At 32.7% G+C, this 14,587-nt stretch overlaps 1 protein-coding gene and 1 pseudogene across 2 annotated transcripts; one reads left to right on the forward strand and one right to left on the reverse strand.

Annotated features, from left to right (window-relative positions):
• The first annotated feature begins 1,818 nt into the window (after positions 1-1,818).
• LOC143592914 (calcium-dependent protein kinase 26-like) lies at positions 1,819-6,002 on the forward strand (annotated as a pseudogene). The gene is made up of 7 exons (XR_013146010.1): positions 1,819-3,073; positions 3,702-3,845; positions 3,936-4,088; positions 4,188-4,303; positions 4,841-5,008; positions 5,085-5,309; positions 5,389-6,002. The product of XR_013146010.1 is annotated as a calcium-dependent protein kinase 26-like (transcript).
• A 1,172-nt stretch (positions 6,003-7,174) lies between these two features.
• LOC143592910 (uncharacterized) lies at positions 7,175-7,801 on the reverse strand. The gene has a single exon (XM_077072693.1). It carries the CDS (start codon positions 7,799-7,801, stop codon positions 7,175-7,177), a length of 627 nt encoding a protein of 208 aa, XP_076928808.1.
• Between the last annotated feature and the right edge of the window lie 6,786 nt (positions 7,802-14,587).

The following is a 14,587-nucleotide window of genomic DNA, read 5'->3' on the forward strand; positions in this document are numbered from 1 at the left end:
CTTACATTTTCATACATAACGATTTATTAATTATAAATCAGATCATGTACAGACAACCTTTAACATGAGACGTGTAAGAAACATGAGTGATTATGTTGACATTATAGTTATTATTATTACATTGTAGATTTGAACTAAAATGATAATTACTTTAGTTTAATTCGTTGAAGTGTAATAGTAATTACATTACATTAAAATGAACTCGATGGCGAACCGTCACGTTGTGACGGACGAAACGAATTTGGTTGTTATCAGTTAGGTTCGTACCAGTACAGACATTAACATAAAACACAAATTAGTATATCCAGAATAGTAGTGACTCTTATGGTATATAATACAAAATTAAAATATATTTAAAATAACACTTCGGCGAGTTGACGCGAATTTGATCAGTATCGGATATATTTGTCACGATTTGGAACTAAACCCAAAAAATAGTTCCGTCAAGATAACATTAACATATTTAAAACAAAAACCCGGGTGTTAAGGCGGCTAGTCGACGCAAATTCCATTAGTTATTATTAGGTTCATTATGGGTACGAGAACCAAACCTAAAAAATATTTTTATTAGATAATCATATACTAGTTTTTACCCCTCGTATTACGGGGGTTGTTTTATATTTTTGTTCTAATATTTATTTATTTTTTGAATTTATATTTTTTTATTGTATGAAAGTTAATTATAAACTTATGGTTATAAACTTATGGTTTAATGATAATTTGTTTCACAAATAAATGAGATGTTATAACTCGGTTTAAAAGCTAAATGGTTTAGATGCGACCCAAGACCCGTTTATATTTTTTACTATGAAATTGGTTTTTTAATTATAAATAATATTTATGAAAGTTAATAATATATATGGTTTGATGAGACCTAAAACCCGTTTATTTTTACTATAAAATTGGTTTTTTAATTTAAATAATATATATATATATAGGTAAGGATCCTAAGAGAACCCTTTGCAAATTAAGAACTTTGAGAACCATTTTGGACCACTAAAAACACATTTGAAAAAATATTTAAAAAAATCATAAAATAAAAAATAACAAAAATTTTAAAAAAGTAAAAAAACCAAAATTCTTATATTTCATTCCGGTTTCATTAAAAAATAAAAAATAATTAAAAAAAATAAAAAAAAACAAAAAAAACGTCGTATTATACACATATGTATAATTTTATTTAATCTTTAGTTATGTAATATACACATATGTACAATTTTATTTAATCTTTAGTTATGTAATATACACATATGTACAGTGTTATTTATCTTAAATTATACACATGTGTATAAAAAAATTATGTAAATGTACATATATGTATATATTATACATATGTGTATATAATTTGGCTAAATCGAGTTTTTTTTATGAAACCGGGATGTTAAAATAAGAATTTTGGTTTTTTTACTTTTTTTCATTTGTGTGTTTTTTTTGTTTTATAATTTTTTTATTTTTGGGTTTTTTGTGGTTCAAAATAGTTCTCAATTTCAAAAAAGTTCTCTCATAATCCTGATTATATATATATATGTTAAATTAAATAAGATATTAATTTTTAGTATATCCTATTTTATAGGATTTTTACATAAATAATTTAGTGAGAATAATTTTTAATTTAATGAGATGTTATAACCCGTTTAAGGAATATATAGGTTTGGTAAGACCCATACCCATGAATTCGGGTCAAATGCATGAGAAGCCTCCATTTAAAAATGAAGCAAATCTGGTGACTCCAAAAAAAAGGGAGCAATCACATCGCGACACGTAGTATTTTTATGTCTTCGTTTATATATATTATAAAAAAAGATAAAAAGAAAAATCAAAGCTTTTTCATCAAAAATGCTACAAAACAAATTAATTTCACAAAATGCACAAAAACTTCAAATCGTAATCTTCAAACCTTAACGAAACATTCATAAAACGAATTTAACCGAAATACCCGTCACATCCACCATCTTCCCGCCATTGATGATCGGAGTTCAAACCCTAAAATAAAAAGATTCATAGGGTTTTCTTGCAAGATTTTGGCGGGTAAAGATTATTATTTCCTTTTGATTTGATTCATAGCGAACGGACATTGCGTTGATAATTGATATATGAGATTCATTTCAAAAGGGGTTTTGTTCGTTTTTGCAATTTCGCCTTTTCGGGTATCGCACACCAGGTGCTTGTTGAAATGCCGCAACGGATTGAATTATTATTTTCATGAAAGGGGAAAATGGGTTGAATTGAAGTGATGTAGCAACTAGGATATAATTGAAAATTATATGGGAAATGTATGCTTAAAGGGTTTCCATTCGATATACAAAGCGTTATGCTGGCCGCAATCAAAGCCTAGACAAACATATCAAAGACCCGCCTCCACCTGTTCAAACCACACCTCCACAAACTCATAGGTTACCCGAAGATGAGGTCAAACCAAAAGTCAAAGTGGAGGTCAAACCGGAAGTCAAAGTAGAGCCGAAGCCATCGAGAAAGATTTCGATAGTGAAGCAACAGAGCAAGCACACACAGTCGGTTAAAAAGCCGCATGAAATGACACGAATGATGAGTAAAGGGCTTCAAGCTGACCGTTTGTTGAAAACCAACAAAGGGAATTTGAAAGATTTTTATATGTTAGGTAAGAAGCTAGGAAACGGTCAGTTTGGTACCACATATCTTTGTGTAGAGAAAACAACTAGTAAACAATTTGCTTGCAAGTCAATTGCAAAGAGGAAGTTGCTTACGGATGATGATATAGTTGATGTTAAAAGGGAAATTGAAATAATGCATCATTTGTCGGGTCACCCGAATGTGGTTTCAATTGAAGGCGCGTATGAAGATGCGGTATCTGTATATTTGGTTATGGAACTTTGTGCTGGTGGTGAGTTGTTTGATCGAATCATTGATAAGAGTTATTATTCAGAACGAAAGGCGGCCGATCTTGCTAAAACTATTGTTAGTGTGATCGAGGGTTGTCATTCTCTTGGTGTGATGCATCGAGACTTGAAGCCAGAAAACTTTTTGTTCGTTGATGATGATGAAGATTCGGTTATGAAGATCATTGATTTTGGGTTGTCAAGTTTCTTTAAGCCGGGTACATTTTCAAACCATATGTTGATTATTTAACTTTTAGGACATGCAGGCCTGTAAAAGAAACGAGCTTTCAGTGAACTGTTCGATGGGAAGTTCGTTTGTTTAATAAACGAAGGAACATTAACAATTGTCTTGTTTGTGAATGCTCGTTCGTTATGTTCATTAGTTTATTGCTTTAAGTTTGTTCATGTATTTACTCATTACAAGTTTTTTGGGCCTAATACAATTCGGTTTAGTTTATGAAATTTAAACTACAAACATTACAGTTTAGTCTAGCTATAATATATATTTAGGCCTGACTAATTGATGTCACGTTTACTCTTAATTGGTGTTCTCTCAGTTATGTGTGTTCATCTTTGTTCAACTAGTTTATCATTTGCTTTCGTGAACGGTTCGTTTATACTATTAAAAGACAAACATAAACGAACATGAACATACTCATTTTCTTAACGAACCCGAACAATAAAACCTTGTCCATCTAATTGTCCGTGTTCCATCGGTTGTTCCTTAAAGTTGAATGAACGAACACGAACATGCCCTTTCATGTTCGTTCGGTTCGTTTACAAGCCTAAGGACAAGTTTATGTTGTGTATAATTAGTTTATTGATATTTTATTATTCAACTGTCAGGACAAGTTTTTAGCGATGTTGTTGGAAGCCCTTATTATGTTGCACCGGAAGTTTTGCGTAAATATTATGGTCCAGAAGCTGATATCTGGAGTGCTGGTGTTATTATTTATGTTCTTCTTTGTGGGGTCCCTCCATTTTACGCAGGTGAGATATAACACATAGTATACTTTTGAAATATACTCTCGCTTTTGGTTGTATGTAAAAAAGTCAAGTTTCTCTTATTTTGACTTGCAGATACTGAGGAGGATATATTTGAAGAGGTTTTGCATGGTAAACTTGACATCAGTATAGATCCATGGCCTAATATATCTGAAGGTGCTAAAGATTTAGTTAAAAAGATGCTCGTTAGAGACCGTAAAAAGAGGATAACTGCTCATGAAGTTCTTTGTAATTTTCTTCTTTCACGAGATTTTATATTTAAAAAGATTTATATTTAAATAGTGGAACTTAGTTATTAATTGTTTGATTTTTTATTTAATATTGTAGGCCACCCTTGGATTAGTGTGGATGGAGTTGCTCCCGACAAGCCTCTTGATCCTGCGGTTTTGATTCACTTGACTCGGTTTTCTGCCATGAATAAACTAAAGAAAATGGCTCTTAAGGTGCGTGATTTGACCATGCTGACTTTTTTCTATATCGTGTATCTATCGTTTTAAAGAAAAGAAAAACACTAATGCTTTCAAAATTTTTTACTTTAGATATATAGGCTATTGTCCCAAACATGATGCCATAGCATCTAACGTGTCAGTAACTTTGATCAAGTGAGAATATTATTAAAATTAGAATGGCTATTTAGGAATTGTGAATAACTTTTACCAAAAGGGGACTAATTGCATTAAAACTTAAAAGTAGTCAACTTTGGTCCAATTTCTGTATCGTATCGATCTTTTTGCAGAAAAAAACATTAGAACTTTCAAAAATTTTGACTTTAGGTATGTAGGTTATTATTTGACATAGCATCTAACGCGTAAATAACGTTGATCAAGTTGACTTTTTTCTAGCATGGTGCCGGGTTTTACAAAACTTTGATGGTTTATGCAATTATGTCACGTTTCAGGGTAAAGTAGGATATTATTAAATTAGATGCCTGACGGGCAATTTTGGAATTGTGAACACTAATTATGTTTTGATGGCTGCAGGTGATTGCATCAAAGCTTTCAGAAGAAGAAATTGCTGGTTTAAAACAAATGTTTAAGATGATAGATACAGACAACAGTGGTAACATCACTTTTGAAGAACTCAAACTTGGATTGAAAAATTTTGGTGCTGATCTTGAAGAATATGAAATTCATGATCTAATGCAGGCTGTAAGTATCATTTTGTTTGTTTTGAATATAAAACACATTAATTTCCAGCTCACTGATATCTGTTTTTCACCTATAGGCGGATATAAACAATAATGGTATAATCGACTACGAAGAGTTTGTGACTGCAACCTTGCATTTGAACAAAGTTTATAAGGAAGATAGTATTTTTGCTGCTTTTTCATATTTTGATAAAGATGGTAGTGGTTTTATAACATTGAATGAAATCCAACAATCTTGCAAAGAACTGGGTATAGATGATGCACAAATAGAAGAAATTATCAAAGAAGCTGACCTGAATAATGTGGGACCCATTTTGGCTAATTTCCATGCGGGTCCCATTTATTAGATATAAACAACTAATGACGATTACATGGTTGCAGGATGGGCATATCGATTACAATGAGTTTGTTTCAATGATGCAAAAAGAAAGCATCATTGTCGGAAGGAGACAGCAAAAGAACAATTTTACAATTGGACTCAGGGACGGATTGCCAGTTTCTTGACTAAAGTTTGACCCTTTTTTTTAATCTCATTTTTCTAAAATTTTGAGGTTTTTATTCATGTTCTTCACAAAATACACAAGCGGTCAGCAAATGTCATCTAACATACTAGATCGTAGCAAGATTCTTAGAACTCAAAAGAGTCCAATGAATTTAAGAATGTAAAATATTCCATGTAAAGAAGTGGTTTGCAGGTGGTCAAATAGTGGTTTTTCTAGCCTCCTTCACTTGTGATTTCAATCAATCTTTTATAACTAAATTTAGTGCAAGTTGTGTTCTTGTATAAGAAATTATGGTACGTACACCTTTTCTCAGTTTTGGCAGAGTGGTTACTTTCATTCTTTGGCTTGGATTTGTACATTTTTAATGTATATGTACATACATGTAGTGTAATTTTTTTATGCGGATTTATTGTGTATGCCTCATGCATTTTGTTCCATTCATATATGCATACTTGTGTTCCATGACGATGTGTATTCGTGTGTTTTTGTCTCATTCACGTGTGCATACCAAATATTAATGTATTTTTTTAAAGACCATATAAAAGTACTAGTTTGATCCTCCCGTATTACGAGAGTTTATTTAAGTTTTTGTTTTTAATCGTTTTGCTATTTTATGATGATTTATTTTATTTTTTAACATAGTTTGTTTTAATTTAATACATATATATTAGTTTGTTATTATATTTTTTGCGTTTGGGTATTTTCAATTGAAATATGTAGGTTTTTTAGATTTTTAACGAACAAAAATACATGAACACGAACATGTTGATTTTTTTAAATAAACAAACATGTACACAAATATTTGTCTAATGAAAAATGGGATGTTGATGTAGTTGACGATGGCGGGTAGTATCGAAAGTTAACCAGCGATGGAGATGATAGACCAGCAATGGAGAACATGTAAAGAAAATAAATTAAATTAGGGTTTGAGGATTAAAGTATTTACCAATAAATAAGATCTTATAACCTATTTGAGAGCTATTAAGGTTTGGTATGACCCATGTGGAAATTCTTTTTTGATGATTAAGGGGTTATTTCACAAATAAATGAGATGTTATAACCCGTTTAAGGGTTATCCGGGTTTGGTAATACCCATGACCCGCGAAAATTATTGTTTGATTATGAAAGAGTTTCACAAATAAATGAGATGTTATAACCCATTTAAAAACTATATGGGTTTGGTAAGACCCATACCCGCGATTTCGGGTCAAAATGCATGAGAAGCCTCAATTTAGAAATCAAGCAATCTGGTGGCTCTAAAAAATGTGGGGGCAACCTAAGAGCGACACGTAGGATTTTATAGTAGACAATTATATAGATAATTAGATTATATATACATATATATTAATATAACCACCGAAATACAAACTGGGCCGAGTCAGGCTAGTTACTAGGCCACAACCCAAAATACAACCAACAATAACACCAAGAACAAACACAACTACACCTTGTTACACTTTAAATCTACACCAATTGTCCCACGACAACGCTAGTCCAACGACCTATATTTAACCCAAAGATAGCTAATTAAGCGCTTTAATATTGCCCACCACACTTCCCAAGTAACAAAAACAGAGCTACATCAAAAACACAAGGCATTGTCTTTTACTAGCTAGGATAATAGGATATGTTGGTCCAATCTGACAACTTCATCATCCATCCCCTTAAACATTAAGATGTAAGGTTGATCGACCAGTGATGTTGTAGTCAGCAATGGTAGGGCCATCCTCAAGTTGCTTTCCGTTAAAGATCAGTCTTTGCTGGCATGGAGGTATATGTTCCCTATCATGGATCATGGATTTTACATTGTGGATGGTGTCTGAGGGTTTGACTCCTACAATAAAGATCCTTCCGGTCATGGTCTTGATGAATATACATATGTCTCCTGTTGATATACGCATAAGCGTGATTGTGGATTCTCTTTTGATGGGAAAGTCATCAAGCTTGCTCAAGTTGTCAAGAACCATATCGTTGAAGATCAACTCTTGCTCATAATGGGGAATTAATATCTCATCTTGTATCTTGGATTTTATGTTTCTGATGGTGTTTGATGGTTTGACTTCTAGAGTAATGGTCCTTAGGTGGGTATTAATGAATATTGGCATGTATTCACTTGATTTACTCATAACAGTAAGCGTGGATTTGTTATTAATGTTACAGTCAGCAAGGGTACTCGTGTTGTTAAGAACCATTTCATTGTAGATCAACTCCTGCTCGTCACAAGGAATATCTACCTCCTTCTGGATATTGGCTTTTATTTTGCCGATGTTGTATGAGGGCTTGACTTCCATAGTAATAATCTTTTCGGTTCGAGTCTTAGATAAATATCTTCATGAACCCCTTTGATCTTTTCATAAGCTTAAGGGTTGACTTCCTGTTGATGCGGAGGTCGAATACCACCCCGCTGTCCCCAAGAACCATTTGTTGGAAGACCAACACCTGCTCGTCGAAAGGAATATGCTCCTTACGCTCAATCTCCGATTTCACTTGGGCGATGGTATATGTGGGTCTAACTTACACGCAAGCGTGAGAGTGGATTGCTTCTTGATGGGCAAGTTGGCAAGTATATTGTTGTTCTCAAGAACCCTTCCGTTGTAGACCAGTTCCTGCTGGTCAAAAGGAATATTAATATCATTCTCTTGGATCTTTAGTTTGATGGTGCCAATGGTGTCTGAGCCTTTGACTTCAAGAGAGATTATTTTATCCGACTCAATCATCACTAAGATAAAATGTAACACACACAAAGACAAAACATAACCAAAAATCTAATAAATCACAAATTAGTTTTTCTAATACAACAAAATGTAAGGGGAAAATAATTTCCGTACGTACCTTTTATCTCGCCATTGTTGGTCTCCTCGAAATCAAAATCATTGTCGGGGTTTTTCCTCTTCCGGTTATCGGGCATGTTGTCTACGTTGCCGTTTGGTTTTCTCAAGGAAGAACGGTTAGCCATTCCTTTGCACTTGCTCCTCTGGTTGTCTAGGTGTTTTTTGAGAGAGAAAACTAAGGTTATGACTTAGAGGTTTTGCTCCTTTGTATAATTGATAATTCCTGTGCGAAGTTCAAACGTCAATTGGATTATGCTAGCATGGTTGTACGTTTCAATATAAAAGTTGCACAATCCTTTTTCATTAATTTAAATGACAAAGATACCATATTTATTAAGATTCTTTATTAAACTAGTTAAAATCTTGAAACCATCACGACGAAACAAGGGGTGTGTAAAAAATCCGAATCATCCGATAAGTCGAATCTGAATTTTGAGATTGGGATTCGGATGGTGATCTTAAAAAAGTTTGGAAATTCGGATATCTCAAATATCCGAATGAATGTTGATAAAAATTTTATTATGTAATGAATATTTGTTAAGAGATTTGGGATGATTTTTGGTTATTTTAAATAAATTTTCAAATTTTCAGATATTTCGAGTACTCGAAAGAATTCTTTTTTTTAATTCTTAAATTTTATTTTATATGAGATTAACAAAAGTATTTTTAAATGAGAGTTTGGTTTGCTCGTTAGCTCGGCTCAGTTTGGCCCAGATTATATTACTTTTATTATATTTTATTGTTCAATCTTTTAATTTCGCTTTTTAAATGAAATTTGGAAACACAACCATCTCATTCTCTCCATCCATTTCCTTTCATTTCCTCCCTTAAGTAAAACTCGGGAACACAGTTTCGTTTGGCACATCAAGACTTTCAACATAAAAAGATTTTGCAATTCAACCTTGACCATCAAAGTTTTATACTTTTAACTTTAACCACACAACTAGACTTTCAACTTTGACCACACAACTAGACCACACAACTAGACTTTCAACTTCGGCCAAAAAGCCATTTAGAGTTTTTCCATAATGAACCGAACCAATACCGACCAAGTCCCAACGTGACATCGCACACGTTTAAAGGTTTTCGGTGAACCGTTGGCGGCGTTAAGGTTCCTTCGCGAATCAAGTTCGAGCCGCAACAACGCGCATAGTCTCTAATTTGTTTACTTATTTTGTATACGATTAATATTCATTTGTTTAATTAAATATTGAGCTAAACTAAACTAAACCAAGTTAAGCCAAGCCAAGCTCGAGTTTATATTTTCAGCTCGGTTTCAAAACCGAGCAGCCGTAGTCTAATAGACAACAAAATAATGATATATAGGAAGAATGGTTAACCCTTTATGTTGCTATCATCGTTATCATTCTTGCTCAAAATAATCAATGGTGGGGTGTTTTCTCTACTGTCTACCTCCGTCAGCCATTATTCGCGTAGAGAGAGAGAGAGATTACTAGGTTTTTGCATTGATTACCGTGCTCAAGTTCAAACTAATTTACATTTTGTTTAAACAATTTTTTTTTAGATTTTTCTAAAAATAGGTGGAGGGGAAAAAGTATTTACTAATATAGGTTATTTTAAAACTATTTATCAAAATGAGGATTGTTTCTTTTCTCTCTCCTTGTTATTTAAATTTTTTACGTCTAGGGTTAGAAAAAAATGAAATAAACCTCCACATACGAAGAAACTGAACAAACGATGAAGTTCTTCAATAAATAATCGATTTTTATTGCTCTCAATCTTGATTCTTCAATCGCAAATCCCCGGTTCGATATTTATACATCTTCTGCTTTTTCAATCACTTTTCATCTTCATTTGATTCAATTTTTTCCATAAAATTTCTCATATTCTTAAGAACCGGTCCTATTTTGCTTAATAAGGCAAATAGAATGTGTGTGGGTTTAATTCTTATAGATTGTATATTCTTCTATTTGTTGTTGTCCATCTGTTCTTTTTATTATTATAATATTTGTTTACTTTTTGTATATTATGTCTTTTAATGATGAGATTTGTTTTGTTTGATTTTAGTAATAAACTAATAATTGTATTGTTTGATGCTTACCATGTCATTTTATTTTTTAACAGAATGGATCAAATAACTGCAATATCATAATTGATTCCGAATGAAGATTAACACAATGTCTCAATTTCGGGTTGTGAATAATGATGATGTGGATGATATTTTAGAAGAAGATGAAATTGAAGATGATGATGATGATGATATCCATGATGTGTTAGAAGATGATGGAACTGGGGATGAGACTCATAGAATTACAGATGAAACATCACATAATGTTCAAGTACTTTCAACTTATACCAATTTCATTGGGAGTAAAAATGATTTCACTAGTGAGTTGAAAAAAGACTCTTTCAATGATAAGGAGAATTTATTAGAGCTGTCAAGCTCTATCATCTCAAGTCACATAAACATTTAAAGGTTATAGAATCGAAACCAACCACTTGGTGTATAATATGTAAGTTACATGAACAAGGTTGCAAATGGCCTGTTTGTGCAAGCAAACGTAAACGTAGTGGATATTTTGAATTCACACAGTATATAGGTCCACATACTTGTTTGCATTATAAGATTACCCAAGATCATCCAAACCTAAATGCAACTTTAATTGTTCAAGAAATCCAGCACCTTATAAAAGAGCAACTCTCTATTAGTAATACAGCTTTGAGAGCCGAAATATTGATAAGTTAGGCTATACTCTTTCATATAAGAAGGTTTGTATAGGAAAGCAGAAGACAATTGAACATGTCTTTGGAACTGGGAAGAATTTTTTGTTATGTTACCTAAGTTTTTAAATGCACTACAAAAGTTTAATCCGAGGACTATCATTGAATGGTGCATTATGAAACCAACGAATGATTAGGTGGAATTCAGACGTGTGTTTTGGGCATTTGATCCACGTATAAACGGGATTAAACATTGTCAAACTGTGATTAGTATTGACACCACACATTTGTAGGGTAAGTATAAAGGCAAGATGATGATCGCAATGGGATTTGACGGTAACAATCAGATATTGCCACTTTCATTTGCTATTGTTGAGAATGAATCTTACTCTAGTTGGAATTGCTTTCTTTCTCATGTCAAGAAACATGTTGTTAAAGATATTGAAGGGGTATGTTTAATATCTGATTGTCATGCTGGAATCTTAAATGCAGTTAATGAATAAGGATCTCCTTGGTTAGAACCACGTGGTTTTCACATGTATTGTTTATAAAATATATATCATATTGATTTTGTTTTGTTTTTTTTATGTCAATAACATTTATCATTTTGTTTTTCAATAGGTATTGTTTAAGGCGTTTTATCAACAATTTTAATGATAAGTTTCGCAACTCAAAATTAAAAAATTAGCTTATCGTGCTAGAAGTCAAAATCAAATTCGAAAGTTCAACTCTATAATGGAAGAAATTGGGACGATAAATTCACAATCTCGTCAATGGCTCGAGGACCATTCACTTAATAAATGGACACTTGCACATGATGGTGGAAAGCGATACGGGTTGCTCACTACAAATTTATCTGAGAATATTAATAATGTACTTAAAGGTGCTCGTTTCTTACCGATCACATCATGTGTTCAACTTGCATTTTATAGATTGGTTCACTATGTTGAGGCGAGACGTTCTATGGGATCTAGTGCTCAAGTTAACGGGGATGTGTATACTCCTCATGTTGCGGAAAAACAAGCTGCTTTAATGTCAAAAGCAGGTGCTCATTCTTTGAAATCTTTTAATCGACTGAAGGGAATTGTTGAGGTCATAACTCAAAAGGGAAAAAATGTTCAGGTAGTTTGGAACAAAGAACTTGCTCATGTGGTAAATGGGAGATATTTAAGTATCCATGTTCTCATGTTTTGAGTGTTATGCGCCAAACTTTCTTTGAACAATTGGCAATACATTAACAAGTGTTACTTAATTGTGGATTATTGTGCTACTTGGTCATCCGAGTTTTTCCTGATTCCTCATGAAGCTTATTGGCCACAATCACCATCTATTAGATTTCTTCCAAATTCGGATATAAAGCGAGACGAAAAGGGTCACCCTCGCTCAACAAGGCTACGAAATGGAATGGGCATTAAAGAAGGAAAAAGTGGTAACTATGGTGGAATTTGTAGAGAACGTGGTCATAATAGGTCAACATGTCCCTCCAAGCTTAGAAAAATGGATGTCTAAGTTGATGAAGTTGTTTTGACATTTTTATTTTAATTTGTACTTAATATTATCAAGTTGAATTTATTTAACGTTCTTCTTTTTGTTTGTCTTTAATATTGAGACCGTTTAGTTTGAAATGCTTGTTTAGTATGTTTTTTATGTTTCTTATCTTATTTTGAAGTTCATTTAGATGATTTTTAAGTTGTAGCTAACATGGCTTGATTGAAGAAAAAATAAAAAAGAAAATAATTATAATAAGTTAATTAAAAAAACAAAAATTAAAACTCAGTTAGTTCCTCGAAAACATGTTGTAGTTGCTAAAAATCATTTTTTGTTTTTTCTGTATTGTTTTTTTTTTTGTTTTTTTTTTCATTTTTTGGTTTTTTTTCCTGACCCTAGAGGTAAATTAAATAATAAGGAGAGAGAAAAGAAAAAAATCTTTATTTTGGTAAATATTTTTAAAATAACCAATATTGGTAAATCCTAATTCCCCTCCACCCATTTTGGTAAAAAAAACTTGGTTTTTCTTAGGCATAAATGTATGATTTAGATTGTTGTGTCTAACACATTTAAAAAATGTTGTGTTTAGAATGATTTGTTTTACGTGTTTATTAAAATGGGTTGTGTTTAGTTTTTGACATGTTTAACTTGTTTATGATTTATTTATGACTTGACAACCTATTTGAGTTGTTAAGTAAATGGATTGCATGAGTTGTAGTCAAGTGTCACACCCTCACTTAAGGCCTAGGTGTGTGACCCATTAGTTGATACCATATTTGTATAAATCAGAGTTGCGTTTGATTAGCGGAAGTCTTATAAAATATAAGGATTAAAGTTGTAAATATGTACATATTCAATAGTCAGGATTTAAAACATTTCCCGATCTAAGTTCAAAAGATTACTTGTTTTATAGTTTTTCATTTATATATTCAAGTTTATTACAAAAGAAAATCCGAGCCATCAGATATATAGGTAGCACTTCGACATTCCAAGCGCTAATCTTGTTCACCTGCAAAATGTAATTAAAATACGTCAGCAACGAATGCTGGTGAATACGCTGACGCTAAAATATTTTCTTTTACTTTATTACCCCTCGAGACTGCGCCTGCCTCGGCCCAACGTGGCTTAGGAATAACAAAGTTAAATAACACATTTATAAATTCAAGTCTCTACTCTAGGTCAACTAAGCAAACACCGCAGCGTTCGACTTAGTTAAGTACCCGTAAATATACACAAAGATCGTACTTCCCGAGGGAAAGCGTCCTACGATCAGGGTGGTGCGATGTGCCCATCGCGTAGTACCACCTGTGAAAGGATCCAGACACACGTATACCACAGCCTGAGGGCTAGGTTTATACTTTCATTTATAATGGTTTTAGGAACATGTAGTTCCTTGTAAACAATTTTCATATAACATGTTTGACTCGTTTGAAAAAAGTTTATAAAAGTTTGGGGGCATATTCACCTTATCGCTTTGGGATCGGCTTCACTCACCGTCCGGGGGTCTTTCCCTTTTTATCTCGCACCTATAGTACGAGTATAAACATTTGTTAGTCGGATATACAATCCGGCTTAAGATCTTTAGTCTTATTTTATATCTCTACCTCGATGAACCTGTAGTTCATGTATTTCTTTTACTTGAAAACCTTTAGTTTAAAAGTAAATTATAAACCTTTAGTTTATATAAAAACCCGACGTTTCTTCTTCTCCAAGAAACGTATGCTTTTCTTTTATTATTTAAGAATACTCATTATTACTTAAATAATACTTTCATTACAAAGAATATACATGTATACTTACACACATATATACGTATTTACAATTCATTCTTTTATTCTTTTCTTTGTTATGTTTATATTTCTTTTATCGAGGTATCGAGTATAACCTCGACTTAAGGCTTAAGCCTTTAATATAATATTATATTATATTCGTTTTGTCGTTACGCCTAACCTTGTTGGCGTTTAGAAACCTTAGAATTTGAGCAGCACTCCAACGCCGCTTTACTTTCTAGATCAACTTGGGCACGCCAACAACAACACCAATCTTTGAGAATTGATGACACACCTTTCTAGAACA

The sequence above is a fragment of the Bidens hawaiensis genome, unplaced genomic scaffold (genome assembly GCF_021521415.1).
Source record: "Bidens hawaiensis isolate Kalapana, Puna unplaced genomic scaffold, B.hawaiensis_p1.1 tig00041376_1, whole genome shotgun sequence".
NCBI classification, from domain to species: Eukaryota; Viridiplantae; Streptophyta; class Magnoliopsida; order Asterales; family Asteraceae; genus Bidens; species Bidens hawaiensis.

Coding starts and splice junctions, on each gene's coding strand:
- LOC143592910 (XM_077072693.1), bottom strand. CDS start 7,801: ATGGAAGTCAAGCCCTCATACAACATCGGCAAAATAAAAGCCAATATC.